At 34.7% G+C, this 20,561-nt stretch overlaps 1 protein-coding gene across 2 annotated transcripts in view; it reads right to left on the bottom strand.

Annotated features, from left to right (window-relative positions):
* Positions 1–1,346: 1,346 nt before the first annotated feature.
* Positions 1,347–20,561, bottom strand: part of LOC114901908 (platelet glycoprotein 4) — a 148,339-nt gene continuing 129,124 nt past the window's right edge. For both annotated transcript variants that reach the window (XM_029234121.1, XM_029234122.1), the window contains 11 exons: positions 17,460–17,607; positions 16,516–16,695; positions 14,987–15,078; positions 12,861–12,907; positions 9,662–9,731; positions 8,606–8,793; positions 7,462–7,580; positions 6,428–6,501; positions 5,800–5,854; positions 4,817–4,981; positions 1,347–2,275 (listed from right to left, as the gene is read on the bottom strand). In XM_029234121.1, the coding sequence (XP_029089954.1) occupies positions 4,817–4,981; positions 5,800–5,854; positions 6,428–6,501; positions 7,462–7,580; positions 8,606–8,793; positions 9,662–9,731; positions 12,861–12,907; positions 14,987–15,078; positions 16,516–16,695; positions 17,460–17,607 (1,138 nt within the window). In that variant the 3' untranslated portion in view covers positions 1,347–2,275. The remainder of the gene's footprint in view (positions 2,276–4,816; positions 4,982–5,799; positions 5,855–6,427; positions 6,502–7,461; positions 7,581–8,605; positions 8,794–9,661; positions 9,732–12,860; positions 12,908–14,986; positions 15,079–16,515; positions 16,696–17,459; positions 17,608–20,561) is intronic.

The raw sequence follows: 20,561 nt of genomic DNA, 5'->3' as shown, positions 1-20,561 counted from the left end.
GATGCTATACATTTTCAAACCTAAGTTTTGAACACCAATAGTTCTGTGGTGATTAAACAATTTTGAATGAAAATATGCCTCTCTAAAATATGGGGTAGTTTTTCTACAAAACAAAGCAAATTCATCCTTGTGTACAATTACACTTTCTCTGGGGCAATCAGCAGGTCAACGTTTAATGCATTCCCAAAAAGTGCTCCACTCCCACCTCAGCATGTGCACGTGGGCACGCACACACATATCCAAACCCATTTTTCACATAAATAAATCTATCTCCCATTTTTTTAAAGCAAGTATTATACTTTCTACTGGGCATTTTTAATGTGTTTCACTTATCTCTGTGTATGGATTTTTTCCTCTGCATAATTTATAGAATTCAGGGAAAATACGGTGAGGAATGATAATGATTAGAATATACATGTATTTAGTTGAACGGTACTAAAGACATATAAGTCAAAACCTTTTTACTGATACCCAAATACTATGGAGGTGCATTCCTGTATGAAGAGTTAAAATCTGAGTCACTGATTGGTTATGCAATTCTACCATGAGGTGGATATGTAATTTCTCAACCAATTCTTTTGAACAGTTTCTACTTTACATCGTTCAGCCCTACTTAGTTTAAGATTTAAAGAAGTATCCTTTATATTCCTCCTTGATCAACATGTCCACAAATATCCTAATACAGCAAAAGTAGACTCAAGTATCAGAAGAGGATGTTTAGGATCTCATCTGTCTATATCTTAGGGGGATACTTTTTTCTGTTGCCAATAAATGAGAGGACATTATTACATCAGTATGTTTTGAGTAGCTTCAGATTTTCAAAAGATCCTTCTGAACTGGTGGTATCTTGGTTTGGGGTTTTCAGTATTTACCCTGGCAGCTAACATGAGGAGATTAATTACTCTTGATTTTAGTATCTCAACAAACCAGTTACTAATAATTTATCCTAGAAACCTCTGTGTATAAAACACAAACAGAATGTGGTCCACCTTTCCTTTCTATGGGGAGCCTTTTTAGGGGGCCTAGTGCTCTCTGCCATAAGTGAACCCCTGCTGACGAAAGTGGTTACGTAACAATATATCTTCTAATAAAAAGGAAAGATCCTTCATAGTCTAGACTTTAAGTACTACAACTCTAAAGCATGCCCAAGTATCTTTTTATTTCCTTTTCCCCCAACTAGCTCAAAAAATTACCTAAGGAAAAAGTAGTCAAGGTTGAATTTAGAAATGTTTCAGAAGGAAATGTAGATGCATAAAGAATTAAAAATTCAGATAGAATGCATAAGTCAGAAAACTAGAGTAAATATTTTGTGACACAACAGGAACCAGGCAAAGCACAGGAATTTAAGGAAGAACATCTTTTAATGTTTGAAACCAGTCTTTCTGTGGTGACTATAAAAGCAAGAAGTACCACAACAAATAACTATGAATGGACGTTCTACTCTTTGTAATCTCCCACACAATAATTTCTGTATTATCATTTACATCTCTTAATACTAGCACAGCATTCTGAAGTTGCCAAGCATAAGTTGTATACAACTGAGTGAAAAGATCAAAATCTACTCAGATTTCCAAAAGAACTGCAGAACATGGAAAATGACAGTCCCAAAAATGTCCATTTGTATGATCATTGACAAAAATATACGCCCATATTGTTGTAAACAGCATGGTTATAGTGCCTACTGATGCTGTACAAAGGATTCCATAGAGAAAGAAACTTAAGTAATGTATAATAAATGGTTCATAGGCCAGTCATTTAGTTTCCATTTTTAAACGTCTTTCAAAATGGCTCATGCTCATGAAATGCAATGTCCTGACAGTCCTGGGGTCTGTGTATTGCAGGGACACTGATGAGGGTAGTGATGTTTTTCCCTTTGATGAGGACGACAAGAGTTCAGGGTCCAGGATTTGTTTAGAACATCCACCCCTTTTCTGAATTTAGCAAAAGGGAACCAATCAGCGAATCAGTACCAAATAAAAATAACTGGATCATGCTGAAGCCACATCTGTAGAAACTGAAATCCATTCCATTGTGAACATGTTGAATTTTAAAAGTTACTGCTTTTTGTTCAAAGTGTGGATTTTAATGACATCTTAATAATCCTTTAGAAACGTGCTGCTGCTGCTCAGTGCAGAGAACAAAAGTGCCGCCAGTTCTTCAACTGTAAGATAAGGTGTGTTTTGCAAACATAAAGCATATTAAATCTTCATTTTGTAGGTCGATATTAAGAAAGGTCCTCATGTAGCTGGTGCATAAATGTCGACTCATTTGCTTCCTGGAAAGCAGAAGAAAGGTAAGTACTTATCAGAAAGTCGTGGAAAAATAAAACAGGTAATATTCAAATTCTAAATACTGAGGATGTCATGTTTTCTAGTAATTAGCCCAATTTCTCAAGCTGCAGAGAAAAATTCTCTGATGAACTTCATGGATAAGGCAATTATTTTCCCATTCCAGGATACATGGAAGGCTGCTTCCCAGCTCTCAAGAGCTGCGCGTGGCCAGATAAGGAGGGGTAGCTCGTTAAATCTGCTCTGGATGAGCGTTTCCACTCTTTGCTGTCCCTTCAGACCATCCTCCATTTAGCGGTGTATATACTGCTACTTTCGAAAGGACTATTGGCTTACTCTCTTTGTGATTCATTGAGTAAAAGCACACCTTAGCTCCACCATCTTTGCTTTACTCCCTCTTGTACATCCATCTCCTTATTTTTCAATTGTTTATAAATCTTCCCAGAGGCATAATTATTATAATATTCGAAACTGAAGCTTGTTTAAGGAAATCTATATCTGTGATTCTTCTAAACCTAGTAAATCAGGTAATCTACAGAGAACAGTGTTCTTCTCTATTTGTATAGAAAAGAAAACAGACATATCATTGTGTAAAGAGCAGTAACTTTTCCTTGTAACAGTCAAAGTTTAAGCCAAGTCAATATACTTGTTTAAGCCAAGTCAATATACTTGTTGATAAAGACACTCTAGAAAGTTTTCAATCTTTCACCTTAATTTAGCCACATAGAGACCCAAGATATTGGACATTCAGGGCTCATTAAGCACTGATGAAATAGATCATATAATTTTAATAATAGAGAATAGTATCAGAAAATTTTTACAACTACTATATACTTCATTTTGAAAAGCATATTCTCCCACTACAACAAGGTTTTGTTGTAAATTGGCTTTTCAGTGAATGATCTCTTCTATCTATTATATAAATGGTCATATGAAGAAGTACTTTGTTTAATCATAACTCATTTGTTACTGGACTGATGATAGGTCTTAATAGTGATGCCGTATTTCCTTTATTTATTATAATGTGAATGTATTAAGTCAGCATTTTGAATACATTCTGTCCAAAATGATTGTAGGCAGAATTGTTCCGTCTTCTTTTCAGGGAATAAATATAGGCTGAAAACATCAGAACAAAAGATGGAGTTGCCTTCCTCTCAATCTCACACACAAAAAATATTGGTCCCAAAATGCCACTTCATTGTTTTTAATCTTCAATTTGACTGATTCACATTTTGAAAATGGATAATTTTGCAGTTAAAATTTACAATTTTCTGGAACGTCTCCAAAAGATAGAAGGATGATGATGGATCCATGGCTATTGGAAACTCATAAAATTTTATTAGGGATTAGTTGTGATAATTCATGTAAAATATTTAGCATGATTTTGGCACATTAAGAAGGTCAATAATTATCAGTGGCAGCTCCAGAATTTCTATATAAGACAGCTTACGGTCAACAGCCTGATTGAAAGTAGAGTAAGAAGACTTGTTTTGAAATTGTAATTTTTCATAGCGAGTATATTGCTTTTATTTAGATTCCACTTTTTTTTTTTTGATGTTCCCGGAAAGGAAGGGTGCATGGAAGCTATGGGTAAGTGGAAAATCACCCCCTCGCCCCCTCAGACCGTACCAATGCCACATATGATCATTAAAGAAAGGCTTCCATTTAGGAAAGATAGGGTCAGACATTCATTCCTCTATGTACAAGGGGGCACAGGCACTAATGTCTAAAACACAGAGGCCTGAACCATCTCTTATCTGTCCACATTTACCTGATTTTTCCTGTAAACTCTGAGTAATTTGGTTTCACTATGTTGAACTATTTTTGTCTCTATTTTCCTGTACTGTTGTATTCAGTTCTAGCTCCTGAATTGTAATCATTCATCAGGGCTTCCACATCATGATTTTGGACAGCATGTCTATATGCAGCAACTCTGTCTTAATATGCTATCTTCATTTTACAACAGCATATTTTTATCTTATCTATATCCTTTATTGAGTTTTTAATTCTCATTAATTTTTAGCTTATCTAATCTAAATTTTCCTTTTTATTTTCTTTTCCTTTGTAAATTTCAGTCTCCCCTAATATCTACCATTTTCAGTTTCACATACCCTTTCCTAGTCAGAGATATATTAAATTAATTATTATTTGTGATTTTTTTAAAATAACTAGCTAGAAATAATCAAGAAATAAAATTTAGTACATGTACAGCTATTGTGCAACATTCTAACTTTTCAAAGGTGACAATTTCATAATTTAGCCCAGTCCTCCCAGAATAAAGATGAAATGTCGTGATCTGCTTAATATTAATAGGCCTTATTACTCATTCAGGCTTTGTTTATAATTTACATTAAGCAACTCAAAACTTCAAGGATGTGTTAAAAATGCTAGATGACTAGACATATCCAGAAATATTTGCAGCCTAGTTTATAACCTCTTTTTGATAAAATGAAAACAAGTAATATATAAACAAGTAATATATAAACTAATGTCATTAAAGCCGTATATAATTTTTGTTATATACTTACTTAATTTACTCTCTTTGATCGGCGTGCACAGTATGAAATCATAAAAACAATAAACATCACCACACCAACACTGAGTAAGGTAATTTCTACCAGGCCAAGGAGGTTTATTTTTCCAGTCACTTGACTTCTGAACATTTCTGCCTTCTCATCACCAATGGTACCAGTCTGTAATCAAGTTAATAAATAACGTTATTTGGTTAGATTTGGGAACAAAATACTCAACTCTCCACTTAAGTGTATCACTCTTTTTTTGAAACACCGCATAGATGTTAGTCATCTTTATCTGTAAGACAATGGAATTCCCTTTGCATGCATGTCAAAGAAGGCAATAAATGCCAAGGTAGAATATTTAGAGAGAGAAATATAATCTTCCTCCCTTGAAACATGTCAGCTAGCATTCTTCAATATACTGATTTCATTGATAAATAAATACAATGGTCTTACTGGAATATTCTCCAGTTTTCTGAAGGTTGTTTCCTAGTGGCAGAGGAAAATGCCAAGGGTCAACAGTTTTCTTCCTCTAAAGGCTTATACAGTTCATTTCCTAATCCCGTGGCTAATCAGTTCCCTGATTTGTACTAAAAATATCTTGTCAGGCACTAGATAGACTGCCTACATCTACTCTAACCTGGTTTTTATAAGTTTGGTTGGCTTTTATTAGCACTACAACATTCACATGGAGTTATTTGGAGTTACACGTTTGCATGACTCTTTCCTAACATACGCATTATGGCAGGAAAAATTGTTTAATAAACATTATGAAAATAAGAACGCTGAAATCTAACATAAGCGTGATACTTCTGTGTGATTTGGTACTCTCAAAATAATTATTATATAATTAATAATATATAAATCTCCCATATATGCAATGGAAACACAAGTTCAAATACTATATATGTGTATTCAGTTTTCAAACATCAAAAGCTTTTTCTATCTACCAAGAAGTTTACTGTTTTTAGTGACTAAGAAATAAAAATACTAACCTCATTAAGCCAAAGAATAGGCACAAAATAGTTCTGCTTCAGACCCTTTAACGCTCTGTAATAAACATTGAAAATAATTATGAATATATATAATAATATACCACCTATATATGACAGAAATGTTAATAATTATTAGTGAAAATAAATTTTCAGAAATTAGCTGCTCTTGAAACTTGGTTAAGTACCTTGATGTTTGTTCCCTGTAGTGAATCATTTAAATTTTAATATGGCTGTTTCTCAGACATCTTTCACGCTTATAAATCTTTCTAATACACATTTCTAATTAGACTGACTTTTCCTAAGCATATGTTTTGTCCTTTCAAAAAATTATACACAGGAAACTAAAATATGAATGCTAGAAACTATTCTCTTGAAAATATTTGGACAGCTAGCAAAATGAGCAGTGCCACAAATACTCATTCCAAAATATGTGTAAATACCATTACAATACACACTAGATATAATTCTAAATTACAAATGAAAGTTATAAGCATTTAGTAATCATTTAATGACATAAAGCCAAATAGAAGGTGAAAGTTTTATTATTTCCACTTCCTGTCATAGATATACCCACATTCTTACAAGGAGGTAGTAAAAATCATAATGAAACTTTTTCCAAGGGACTCACTCAATTTTTCTTGCTGGCTTGACCAATATGTTGATCTGCAGCCGTTTTGCAAATCGTAAGGTAAATCCAGTTATCTAAAAAGAGGACAAACTAAAAAATTACCAACTTATTTTAAAAACATTCTTTTATAACATCCAAAACTTATTTTTTACTGTTATGTAGAACCTAAGGTGAAACTGTTGTACTTAAAACTTGTGAAATTTATTAAATAATTAATTGGACTTATTAAATATTACATACAAAACTGTCCATAATTACATTTTATGTGTATATGCCTGTGTGTATACAGATGTATACACACATGCGTATATATGTGCACGCACGCACACACAATTTTTTGCCCAAACTACTGTCAAGGTTTTAGTTAGATTTTTGATTTTTATCTGAACTGGTTTTGGGGAATCAACAACAACAACAGTAGTGAAACGTAGAACTCATGTAGTCAGTTTAAATCCTGAACTATATATTGTCAAATATATATTCAGTCAGAATCCATGTATCATCCGTATAATTATAATGCTACTTCCGTCATTATTTAAACTGAAACATGACTACTAAAATCCTGGCATTTCATTTAACTGTTGACAAGGGAATATTAAAATAAAAGTTAAAACTGTTACACTATAGGAAATTTAGTAGATTTTTTTTACACTAAGTATATCATAGATCTTGCCTCAAATGCACATATACCCATAAAACTTTTTTAATCCCTCATAGTCTACAGTGTCCCTTCATGTAAGCAATACTTGCAGATAAGTATAAAAGAAGCATAAGAGTACCTTATACCAAATTGTTTTAAACTGATTAGAATCATTTCCATCATTGTTATTCCTGACCTTTGCTGAAAAACTAAAATTACCTTGACATTTCATAAGCAACAATAGGAAGAAATCAACGTAATTTTCATTGAAATAAAAGTAATTTATCAAGATTGTGATACAATAAATATCAATAAATGTGATTGACAAAAGGAGAGAATTTAATTTTTCCTTCATTTTTAAAAAACAAATGCGATAAATAAGGTATTTGCTTACAGGTTCAACATCTAAGTACGTGCTGTGTTCTTCTTCATTTGGACTTAAGCCTTCAATAGGTTGTGAAATTTCAGGACTTGCATATAGAAAATGAGGAAGTGAAATATACACAGGTTTTCCTGAAAACAAGGTTTAAGAGACAATTGGGATAAATTGTTTTCCTCATTTCATATACCACTTAGGAAAGACTTCCTTGAAAATAAAGCTTTTTAAGTTAGAAAGAGAAATGCATAAAGTTGGCTTTGAATACTAACTGGGAGATGAGGGTGAGGGAAAATTATTGTATCTGATGGCTTTCTGATCAGAAATAAAATATAAATTTCTGCATCATCCTAGTAACCATTCAGTTGATGTCTGTCGTTTATCCCTTAGGTGTTTATTTTCAATATGTAATGCTTAGCTGCTGAACACAAAGTTACAACCATATACCTTCATGTTTCAGGCAGCAGTATGTCTATGGACTGAGAATTTATTGAAGAGGCTTTTCTTTCTTTATTCTCACCCATTCCAATATGAAGAAGGTGAGCAAAATAAGATAGACTCCAAATTTCATGTTTGAGTCAATTCTTGTCTCAGACACCCTGAAATATACTTATTTTAATTTACCATTTTCTAGGGTAGAAAAGGTTAGAAAAACGTCAGCTGGGTAAGTTAGGATGCTCAGAATATTCTGGGAACTATTTTCATTTTACCCTAAATCTATAAGGAGCACAGGGATTCTGCACAGCAAAGAAAGCCATCAAAAAATGAAAAGGGTATCTATGGGATGGGAAAAAAATATTTGAAAAATGCATATCCCATAAGTGATTAACATCCAAAATATATAAAAAATTCACACAACTCAAAAAAATAAGCAACCCAATTAAAAAATGAGCAAAGGACCTGAAGAGACATTTTCCAAAGTAGCACTCGGAAATATCAGTAGGGCTTTACCTAATAATAACTAAGTTTTGCAACACTGAAACGACTGGGACCTTGATTGACAGCGGTACAAAAATCAAAACAAAAATATCCTACCACCACCTTTACTTTCTGCCCTTATTGCTTTCACACTTTAAATTTTTGGTGAAAAGGATTCCTGGGTGAAGTTTAAAGAAAACTACAAATTATGGCATGGATTGTGCCATCGAGAACTTTTACTCACCGTCTTTGCATTTGCCAATATCTAGCACACCATATGAAGTACAATTTTTGGAGATAATTTTTTCTGTGCAGAAACAGTGATTGTCTGGATTTCGAAGTGGAGATGCGAAAGCCAAGGATGGAAGAATAAATCTATACACAGGGATTCCTTTCAGATTAATTTCGGCTCCAAACACAGCATAGATTGACCTAAACACAGATAAAGATCTTCATTTATACTGAGGACATTTCTCAGAGTTTCCTTTATAGATTAAATATTTATATGAATCCCTCAAGTCCTCTATTTGTGCCCAATTTAAATTAAAGAAAAATAAAATTTCAATCTTCTACAACTTAATCCTGGAGAGAAAGGCTGCTCACATGCTGGGGTGCGTGCATATGGGTTTTGATATATGTCTCCTACACTCCTGCATTTACCAAGTGTCCACCATAACCCCGGCAACATACCGGGACTCAATACATGTTTTCTAATCCCCTGTTAATTCTAGTTGAAGAAATGCTGCTCTTTTCAGTTTTACAGATAAGGAAAAATTCAGAGATATTAAATGCTTACCCACACCACAAGTGTTTAGAAACAGGGCTAGGATTCAAGGATATCGGTGTGTGTGTGCGCCAATGCTTTTGTAATAGCTGCTAGGCACCATCAATTTGAAAAGATGCTATACTGTCTGTAGAGCACATTAACATAGCCCTGTGACTGTGGTATCATCCTCTTTGGACATCTTTACAAAGACTGAACATGCCTTTCTAGACTTGACTGTTACTACACATACTACTAGTTTAGTAAAAGAATGAAAATATAGTCCTCGCTTAGAAATAACAAAGAAGAAAATGATTTGCAAAATATCCTCCTACATCTTTCAATTTTTTAAAGACTTATGAACACATTATGAATTCCATATTATATTTCTTCTTAATACATCAAGAAAAAACTTCCCTAAATGTACTTTATTTTTCTCAAATAACATGATTATTAAGTATGAGCTTCTTGGTCTGTGTTTTATCTCTTAGGTAAAGAACTGTGACTTCGAGAAATACATCAATGTCTTTGTCTTACCTGCAAATGTCAGAGGAGAAGAATTGCAATACCTGGGTCTTCTCAATGAAAGGTGGAAATGATGCTGCATCTGTTTAAAAACCAAGCCAGTGGCAAGGGATTAGGTGTAATGTGTGTCCTAGACAAATCTAGAAATCTCGATTCCAGCAGGGTTAAGAGAAATAAAATGCAAACTGTATATACAGTATTAAAATTTTCCAGTAGCCACACTTTAAAAATGAAAAAAGTATCTGGTATATTTTATTTAACCCAATATATCCAAAATACCATCATTTTAAATACAATCAATATAAAAATTAACAAAAATCTCAAAATCCAGTGTGTACTGTATACTTACAGCACATTTCAGTTTGTACTAGCTGCATTTCAAGTGCCGAATTGTGACATGTGCTAGCAGCTACCACACTGAACCAGTCTGTACACTGTACACAATCACTGGTATTCAATTTCATACTAAATTTTCCCACTCCTTAAAAATTAATGAAAGTTACAAAACAATGGCAAAATCGCACGTTGTTAAAACTGTGATTGTGTGTTTTGAAATCCTCCACCTATCAGTAGAGTAGCACTTTTCTTACCTTGAGGTTCCTTTAGAACTCATTTTGGTAAATGTTGTTCTTACTTTTAATAACGATTCATTCACCTACCCTAACGTCTGATTAATATTTTTAAGTCACTTATTGAAGTTCTCTCACTAAACAGGATTCATGCAAATGGTTGGAAAATGTACACATCAAAATAAAAAGGGCATTTGTTGAGTTTATTGAATCTCTCCTATGGTTATGACCCATGGCACACACTGGATATAAGCAGAAAAAATGAGATTATCCCTCCATTTGCTCCACAAATGAATGTCACCAAAATGAGCCACCACTGAATGTGTCTGTTCAAAACAGTAAGACCTATCCTTCAACTATGAATACCACGCTCTTCTTCTGGTAACTGCACTAACCTTGTGATCTTATTACATTTCATTTATATTTTTGTGGTAAGTGAAATGTAACAGAAGATCTCAATGAAGTTGATACTGACATTGAGAGAATGTTGGGACAACTGCTGTCCCAACATCGTAGCCATTAAAGGAAAAGAATACCTTGAAAAGCTTTAAAAATGATCTGAAATATCATCGAAAATTGTGTCATAATGACACCAGCAATTACCATGGGCCATGACCATAAGATAGCTGATATTAGCAGGGCTCTTTTTTGTAATACATTCAAATGTAAATCAATATTTTCATTTTCTGTCTCTTTAAACTTACTGAAGAAGGTAGAAGAGGTACATCTAAATCATGATAAAAAACACCTTGGAACACTTTCCATTTCATTAGTCTTTTCCCTAGTGCCATAACTAAGAATCTCTTTCACAGGGATTCCATCAGAGTCCTCTGGCCTGTTCAGTCTACCTTTGCTCCTAGTTTGTTTCACTGCTTTTTTATTCTTAGATACTTTTAGCTTCATGCCTGATACACATGTATTTATATTATAGTCATTAACGAACCCTCTAATTCCTTTTTTTTTTTTTTTTTTTTTTTGCGGTATGCGGGCCTCTCACTCTTGTGGCCTCTCCCGTTGCAGAGCACAAGCTCCGGACGCACAGGCTCAGCGGCCATGGCTCACGGGCCCAGCCGCTCTGCGGCATGTGGGATCTTCCCAGACCGGGGCACGAACCCGTGTCCCCTGCCTCGGCAGGCAGACTCTCAACAACTGCGCCACCAGGGAAGCCCTCTAATTCCTCTTTTAAAACTTCTCTGTTTTGGACAAAGTTTTTAAATATATTTTTAAGCCCATAAACAGTAGTTTACTAGAAGAAGCACAGTATATTTTTCTCTGTGTCTAAGGACTGAAGTTTATGCTTACGAAATTACTAGAGTTAGTGGTATTGGGACACTTGACTACTTGCAGAAATGAACTGCTGAGAAAGGACCTCCTTACCCATCCCCATGACTCAAAGCACTACAAAGCAAACTCAACGTTTGGTTTTGCTCTTTTCTTCTAGAAGAGTGTTAACAAAATTAAATAAACATGCAAAACTCAGCAATACGTTTGTGAAAATGAATATTCTGTTTCCTTTTTATTCCCTGCCTTTTACATAACTTTGTATTTAACATTTTTCATCTTCATTATATTACCTTCCTATAAAGTATTGTCTCACTGGCTTTGTAAACATTATACTCTGCTTCTGCTTCTTAGCAGCTGAAAGTTCACCTCTGATTTTAATTACCTCATGGGATTCGATTCCCATTGCTTTTTACAATCAATTCTTTTTTTATGCTATTTTTATTTTTTTAATATTTTTTACTTTTTTTGCGGTACGCGGGCCTCTCACTGTTGTGGCCTCTCCCGTTGCGGAGCACAGGCTCTGGACGCGCAGGCTCAGCGGCCATGGCTCATGGGCCCTGCCGCTCCGTGGCACGTGGGATCTTCCCCCACCAGGGCACGAACCCGCGTCCCCTAGCATTGGCAGGCGGATTCCCAACCACTGCGCCACCAGGGAAGCCCTACAATCTTAATTCTTAAAATGACAGGCATATGTGTACTTTGCTTTTTTTTAAGGAGAATAAAAAGCTGGATCTACCACACACTAAATCTAAATTCATAGTACTTTCTTTCTTCACAACTCTAATTCAGAATGTTCATTTCTGCATACATTTTTCATGGTTAGTACACTTATAACCTTGTTTTGTTGCTGTTTTCTCTCTCATTTCTGATCACCTCATTCAAAAATCCGTGGCTCTGTCTTGACAGCTTCACTGATTCTACCTCATATTTAAACCTCAATTTGGATGCATGTTTTACTTTTGTACTTATCTTGATTTTTTAATTCTTTCAGTTTTAAACCATTATGTACACAGTACTTACAAAAGATGCAGACAGTGACGACTACTCTAAAACTTTCTAACCCCTGACTTCTGTGGCCAGGGAGGGAGTTCAATTAAGTAAAGCTTTTATGAAGCAAACATTTCCCCAGGAATGCAGTAAAGGCTCATCTTCAATGGTTAATCTTCAGAAATCCCATCACATTAGACAGGCATTTACTAAGCCTACATAAGAACAGAGACTCTGAATTATGTTGCAGGGATACAAAGATAGGTAAACGCATACCCTCAACCTCCAGAACACTGCAGGTACCCTGGTGGATTTGTGGGAGAAAGGAGTTGGTTTCACTGTGATTATTACCACAGAACAAACGCCCTTACCTGTACCATTAATCATGTCACAATAACTTGGCCAATAGGAGAGATTCCTTAGGAATAAAAAAAAAAAAAAGAAAGAAAATGATCAGTCTCATTTCAAGAGCGTGTTTTCACATTACATTGTCTATTATGAGTCAGTACTCCTGCAAAAATAATATTGATTAGACTAGATGTGTCAAATGCTAGGTATAAGAAATGTTCTAAGTCATTTGGTCTATGTTTTGTTTGAAGTTTGCATCTTGTTGAGATAAGTGAAGTGCCTGATGCCATTAAGTGGCCAGATTATACAATAAAAGCTGCCAAAAGTTGGTAGTTAGAAACAACCTGGAACAGAGTTCTGCAAAAAGGAAATTGAGAAGCACTTATCAGAAATTTAGCTCTCTACTTAGGGGAAAGTTTTTTTTGTTTTGTGTGTTCAGCTGAATAGGAGGAAAATATTAACCAGATAACTGGTATAAACTCAGTATGAGGGAAGAGGGCAGCGTGGAGGAGGACAGAAAGAAGCAGATGTTTGATCAGTAGAGATTAGAAACGTGTAGATAATCAATTTAAACTTTTCCTCTCTTTTACCTCTTACGTGAGTGGGCATTAAAGTAGGATGGAGTTTGTTAATTTGTACTCTGGTATCTACATAAGATATATGTATCAACGTACATATCTGGAAACAATAAAAACAATAGTAGTGATAGTCTGCACACTCAGCCCCACTTTTTGGTGATGGAAAATGGGTTTTTCACACTCCCAACATACCATCCAATAAGATGTCAAGGCAAGCTGTTGATTCTTTGTTGTTGTTTTTAATTTAATTTATTTTTATACAGCAGATTATTAGTTATCTGTTTTATACATATTAGTGTATATATGTCAATCCCAATCTCCCAATTCATCCAACCACCATCACCTCCACTGCTCCTGCTTTTTTAAACAGAGTAAACTTAATCATGCTCAGTCTTGCCATGGTCAGTTAAATTAACCTTGTCATAATCTTAAACTCATGTGAAATTCTTACTCCAATTTGGAGCATTTAGTAACACTCCTCAAAAACTCTCTGTAATATTGAAATAGAGGAAATGCTCACTTGCCTTAATATATAGTGATTTCCCCTAAAATGAGCATTTAGATGTGTTCATTTTCCTCCATTAGAATTTTCAACAAAAATACGTGACTATGAACTCTGTAGAAGAAAAGGGACTACACGAGTGTTTAACTGTTTTAAGCAACTTTGAGATAGGAACGCAGTGTGAGGTAATGTTTACTTAATAAAAATATTTCATCTCTTTTGATTTTGACTATTCTTTGTCAGAAAATCACTGACTTAAAAGTCATTTTAACTTTGAGGAGAAAAGGCTTTTCCCTTGATATTTATTGGGGTTCGTCCTATTTTAGACATATGATGAATAAATTAGGTGTACTCCAGATAAACAGGCACAAGCTAGGGGAAAGTAGGAAATCATGGCTATATGAACATATCTCATTCTACTACTGCTTCACAGGAGGCATGCTCCTTATTTTGAAGTTTAATATGTCAGTTTTAGCACTTGAAGTACTACTTCCCTTGTTGCATTGATAAAGTTTTTAAAAGCTAAGTTATCAATATAGAAAATATTTCAAGAAAATTTTGAAGGGGAAAGTCATGAAAGTGTTGGCATGGATTCATTAAGCTTCCACCTTTATAGGCACATTTACTCATGTCCTTGGAATGAACAAGTTTTATTTGACATGCTCGGTTAAAATAAAAAAAGCAGAAAGATATATTTTCCTACTTACTAGATGAGTTAATGTATTGATTTTCTTCCTTTTCATTTGTGGTTATGTAATTGTATGAGTGCACAATAACGCTGGTTATGCAGCAGAGATGGAAGTAGTTTCTTTAGATTTCTTTATGTAAGAGAACCTATGTATAAAGGTCAACCCTCATTGGGTCTGACACTCAGCACCTATGCACCAGTGTGACCAGTCGTCACAACTAAAGGGTTAACGCCTGGCAGAACAGGAGTTTCTAGGGCTGAGATACAGGCAGGTCTGTTCCATAGGTTGGTGTCTGTGCATTACCAGTTGTTAAATAAGTTTCTTTCCTGCCTTAGAGTATCCTAGTGACACGCACACACACACTTTGTGTGAATACTTACTTTTTGCCTTTATATGTGTCGATTATGGCAACTTTGCTTATGTCATCCTTTCCGCTGAAAACTTTATAAACTCCATCTGCAGTATTGTTGTACTGAAAAGATACGTACAAGAAAAAATTACTTCTACAACAAGCCACATTTTCTAAGTTATAAAATATGTAATTAACCTACACATTTCTCAGTGGTTGTTCATAATTTTTTAATACGATTTGAAATATATATATGCAATAAAGTTTTTAAATTTTTGGTCTTTAACATTTTAAAAAGATATAAAAGGTGCCTAGAAATAAGTGCTAGATCCTCAGACAGAAGGAAACGAATAGCAAAGCTGACATCCAACTCTAGCACACTTTTCATAATTAAGCCAGAAAGGCCATCTTAATCACTACTCCTATTTTATTGAGGTGAGGGGATAATGAACAAAACCTATGAGAACAATGACAGATTTCTAGAAGTATTCTCAATGTTATGATCTTTAATAAGATAATAAGTGCTTACAAAATTTAAAGCAGAATTAGCCAAGGAAAGAATTAAGAATATTTGTGTTAAATAATAGTAACTGAATTTATTATCCCTTAAGGCTTTCTATATTCATATTTGATTGATCTATGAACTTGCAATCCTAAAAACCATCTAAAGTAAAATAACAACCACGAACTGGAGAATATAACTAATATGTCATATAGTGCCAAATGAAATCACCGTCATATTTTCAATGCAATAGTCACCTTGTCCTATTTATAATTCAAAACATTATGCTATAACTAAGTACATAACCAAGTTCACGTTTTTCTTTATCTCCAAACTGCCATTTCATGACATTTGTAGATTCCTAGAAGTTCTTATCAACTAATTCTGTGAAAATATGACATTGCTGACTTATCAATCTGCTGTGCAATTTCTGGTGACTTTTAAATTTACATTGAAATAAATTTGTAACAGGTCTAGAGAAGGAAGAATGATATGATGAATACAATTAACAAAAATAAAAATATGGTATTAAACTTGATTTTTTTTTTTTTCGGTACGTGAGCCTCACTGTTGTGGCCTCTCCCTTTGCGGAGCACAGGCTCCGGACGCGCAGGCTCAGTGGCCATGGCTCACGGGCCTAGCCGCTCCGCGGCATGTGGGATCTTCCCGGACCGGGGCACGAACCTGTGTCCCCTGCATCAGCAGGCGGACTCTCAACCTACTGCGCCACCAGGGAAGCCCCTAAACTTGATTTTATCAGACAGGAAATCAAAACCAAAAACAGTGTTCAAAGTCTTACCAGCTTATAACCTTATTTTTGACAACTGTATATTTATCTAACAGTGGAAACTTGATTAAATGTGCTAAATTCAGATAAGTAAATTCTCCCAACTAGGAAAACTAAATCCATGTAGGTGGAGACTTTTAAAAACTTAGAACATGTATTCCCATATCAGAAATAGGGTTAACACACTAAATGATAAAATTATGAATTGTCAGTGCCATTATATTTATCCAACTAAAGTCTAACAGTATCAACATTCATACTTTGTACTCACAGGATAAAACACACCAACTGTAGTGGTAATAGGGTATGGAACCAAACTCAAGAATGGATCCTTATAGCCCCACAATAGTTCTTTCAAAGTTCTCTTTTGAAACATAGAAGATTTTGACTTTTTGATAAGTGAATTGAGTACTCCTTGAATAAATACGTTTGGGTAGAGGTGGGGTGCAGCCTGCAAAAAAAAATCACCGTTTAAGACACCAATTGTAGTATCAGATTTTAAACAAATAAATGGAAAATACTAGAATTAAGCTTGATAAAAGTTTTCAACTGTATCTTTAAAATGACTGCCAAATCTTGCCAAGACTAAAAGTGTATTTTTTCTTCATCTCTGAATGATTACATTTCTCTGCCTCAGTGTGAGCCACAGGAAGAAGACTGTCAAAGTTAAATCCTACTTTTTAAAAAATAAAATTTTATTTATTTATTTATTTTTGGCTGTGTTGGGTCTTTTTTGCCGCACAAGGGCTTTCTCTAGTTGCGGAGAGCGGGGGCTAGTCTTCTTTGCTGTGCGTGGGCTTCTCATTGTGGTGGCTTCTCTTGTTGTGGAGTACGGGCTCTAGGCGCATGGGCTTCAGTAGTTGTGGCTCACGGGCTCAGTAGTTGTGGCGTACGGGCTTAGTTGCTCTGTAGCATGTGGGATCTTCTCTGACCAGGACTCGAACCCGTGTCCCCTGCATTAGCAGGCGGATTATTAACTACTGCGCCACCAGGGAAGTCCTAAATAATACACTTTAAATAGTTTTCTAATTCAGTTGATTATTCTATAATCTTGTTATCTTTCCAAATGAGTGTAATTCAAAATAATGCCGTAAGAACACATTTTCATAAAAATAACAAAATAAATGATATCTAATAGTAGTTCTAATCATGAGATTAATTACAGAGGATTCTAGAGTATTTCAAAACCAGTAATTTCGCTGTTTGTCTACTCACTGCTACAGCCAGGTTGAGAACAGTGAAAGTGTCATTCTCGGGTCCAACTGATAGTGAGGGTTCAAAGATGGCACCGTTGGGCTGTAGGAAAGAGACCGTGTGGGTCTTAGAGTCATGGGTTATATTTTCCTTGGCTAGATAACGAACTCTGAAAAAAAAAAGTAAATAAAATTCAAAGTAATTGTTGCAAGTGAACATTAAGTCTCAAATGCCGTTCATTCATACAACAAATAATTTTTGAGTGCACAGACTATGTCAGAAATTAGGCTAAACAAGTGGGTTAAAATGATATATAAGCAAATGCTGAGTTTCTAGCAAATCAGAGAAGGCGGGGAGGGGTGGGTGGGGAGGTGTCTTAGAGGTGCAGAGCAGGGGAGAAGGAGTATGCGTTATTATAGGAGTTTACACAGAGTCTGTGGGAAAACACAGAACAGGTACAAACCCAGGCTTGGGATGGTTATGGGGGGATAATGGACAAGATACAATTCCACACAAGTGGTCTGAATGACAAGGAGAAGTTTAGTTAGGTAAAATAGGGTAGAAAATAACAGGTAGAAGATTAAGGAGTAAGAACATGGTGTAATTTTAGATACGCAAACTTTTCACTATGGTTGGTTTACAGAGTTAGAGTAAGGAGAGTGGTAGAAATAAAGCCACTAAAATAAACAAGATCTCAAACATAAAAGGGTTGTGTCCTGTACTCAGATATTTAGCTTTTTATCCTGAGGGTCGGGAGGAGACAGCAGAGAGGCTGAAGGAGAGGAACAGTAAAAGCACATTTCCGTATATTAGAAAGAATGTTCAAAGTACACAGCCTTTCCAGTACTGGCTTTTTCATAATTTCTGGTATTTTAATCAGAATTAAAATGACTAATGGAATATAATTTCCACTTTAGAGACCATTCCCCTCCATCTCTGCCCCATATATTGAATACTTATGAGTTCTAAGCTCCTGGCTCTAAAATCTCTAGGCAAAGTACCAACTACTTTTTAGGAATGTGGTGAAGGGTTATATATGGAAAAAAATCTTTTGCAAGTATAAGATATTTACTGAGATGCAATAAGGTAGACATTATTCATTGCTCTATCATATATCTGAATGTCTATTATGTGAGGTTCTAATAGTTATCTGTTGTTATCTAACTAAGGTAAAGACTGAAAAAGCATGGGACTGAAATGGAAAAAATAAAACAAACCAAAAACACCTGACCTGATTTCAATCAGGTATAATAAAAATGTAAATTGCTATAACATAGGTAGTATGTGTGTTTTGTATCCCCAAGCAGTGTCTGGTGCATGGTAAGTTCTTCGTAAATATTTTTGAATGAATAAATTTATTGTTCACATTCTTTAAAAAGAGAATTCACAAAAAATTGAAATAGATTTTATTTCTAATGTAATTTCATCAAGCTTTATTATTTATTCTTCTTGGAGTACTGTAGACATGCAAAGAATATAAAAATCTGGAACATCTCCCTGGAGAGTCTATTACTAGTCAATTACTCTTTTCTATTAGATAACTGTCTATTAAAATTAGATTACATATTAACTTTTAAAATTAAAATACTTTAATTTTCAGGATTATATATATGTATATATATATATATATACATAAAATAATTGAAATAGAAAAATAATTGTGACCCAAATTCTAGTTTACTTAGTTGTACTTACATTGTACCAGTAGATGGCACTGACTAACAGAAAAATCCTTTAAACTGAGGCCTGTGTTTAGAACGCATTTTTAAAAAGAGAACATGAATCACTAAAGTTTTTGTTTAAAAATTAGAATGTATACAGGTTTCAGAAAGTGTTGGTTAATAAGGCCAAAGGGAGGAATTTGCCTCCGATGTTGCTATGTACTCCTGCCAAAACAAAGTAATTAAAAAAAAAAAAAAAAAGATTGGATCTGAGAATATTCTGAAGGAGTTACCAGGTCTTCATAGAGATGGTGTAGGTTGAAACATATATAATTCAGATCTCTATCCAGGCAATTTTATGCTTTGACCCATGTCACATCTTGTCAAAGTTTCATCAAGCTCACTTTAGCAGCCAAAAGCCAAATAAGCCTGTGGTTTGAGGAGAGACATCCTCCTCCACTTAGAATTTCAACTGAGTTCAGGGTGTAACTGATGGAGAGGCAGGATCACCTCAACACGTGGAAGACTCTCAAACTATTAACTTTTTCGGAAAGGTAAACGTCATTTTCCCATCATTTAAGGCATCCAAGCAGACACTAAGGACCGCTTTGTTGACATCATGAGACAAGATGACTTGTAGTTAATCACAAATTCGTTTAACATTGTTATATAAATAGGAGTTTACTGTTTATGTACTTTAGCTGCAAATCCAACTTCTCTTCTCCAGGTAAATCAATTATATCTAACCCACCCCCTTTCATCCCTTCAAGAGCAAGGTTTAAGCCTCTAAGAATAAAATATGTATTAACTGTCAACTATCAGAGCAGGACTAGGGCAGGATTCAATATTATGTTTATGTTTTCCACACCCCAATTAATATCTTTAAAAGTAAAAACATAACCCCTCCAAACAAACAAAAAATTAAAAACTGTGATGAGTTCCCAAATTCTAAGTATTCTCTTTTATCACATGTATTCAGTTCTCTCAGGGTATGATTTTTAATCAGTTATGCTTAGATTCTTACTAGGTCATATGTGAATTCTACATTTTCATAGGTACACACCACAGCTAACAACAGTTTTTGGGTGAAGGTATTCATACAGGCTTTTCATAACAACATAAGAACTATAAGACCATGAAAAAATAAAAATATTTTCCAAGGTGAGGTGGTGTTTTGTTTTGTTTTCTGGTTTGTTTTTTTTTTTTTTTGTAACAATGAAAACCATGTCTTCTTTGACAGAGCTGTGAATAGTCACAGACCTGTGCCTGGAGACAGGAGACGTGGGGATAATTATTAGGACAGAATAGGCACCAAGGCTCTTGGCAGCTTACGTATCATGTGCTATGGCAGCAGGCATCACCCTCCCAACTACTGTTATTTCATTATATTTGCATGTGAGTTGTCAATCTAGAAATATATTAATGCATGGAAAGGAAAGAAATTATATAATCATAGACTATC

The sequence above is a fragment of the Monodon monoceros genome, unplaced genomic scaffold (genome assembly GCF_005190385.1).
Source record: "Monodon monoceros isolate NGI ecotype Baffin Bay Population unplaced genomic scaffold, NGI_Narwhal_1 Super_Scaffold_2, whole genome shotgun sequence".
Classification (NCBI taxonomy): Eukaryota; Metazoa; Chordata; class Mammalia; order Artiodactyla; family Monodontidae; genus Monodon; species Monodon monoceros.
Note: the sequence above shows the minus strand (reverse complement) of the source record. Positions and strands in the feature narration are given on the sequence as shown.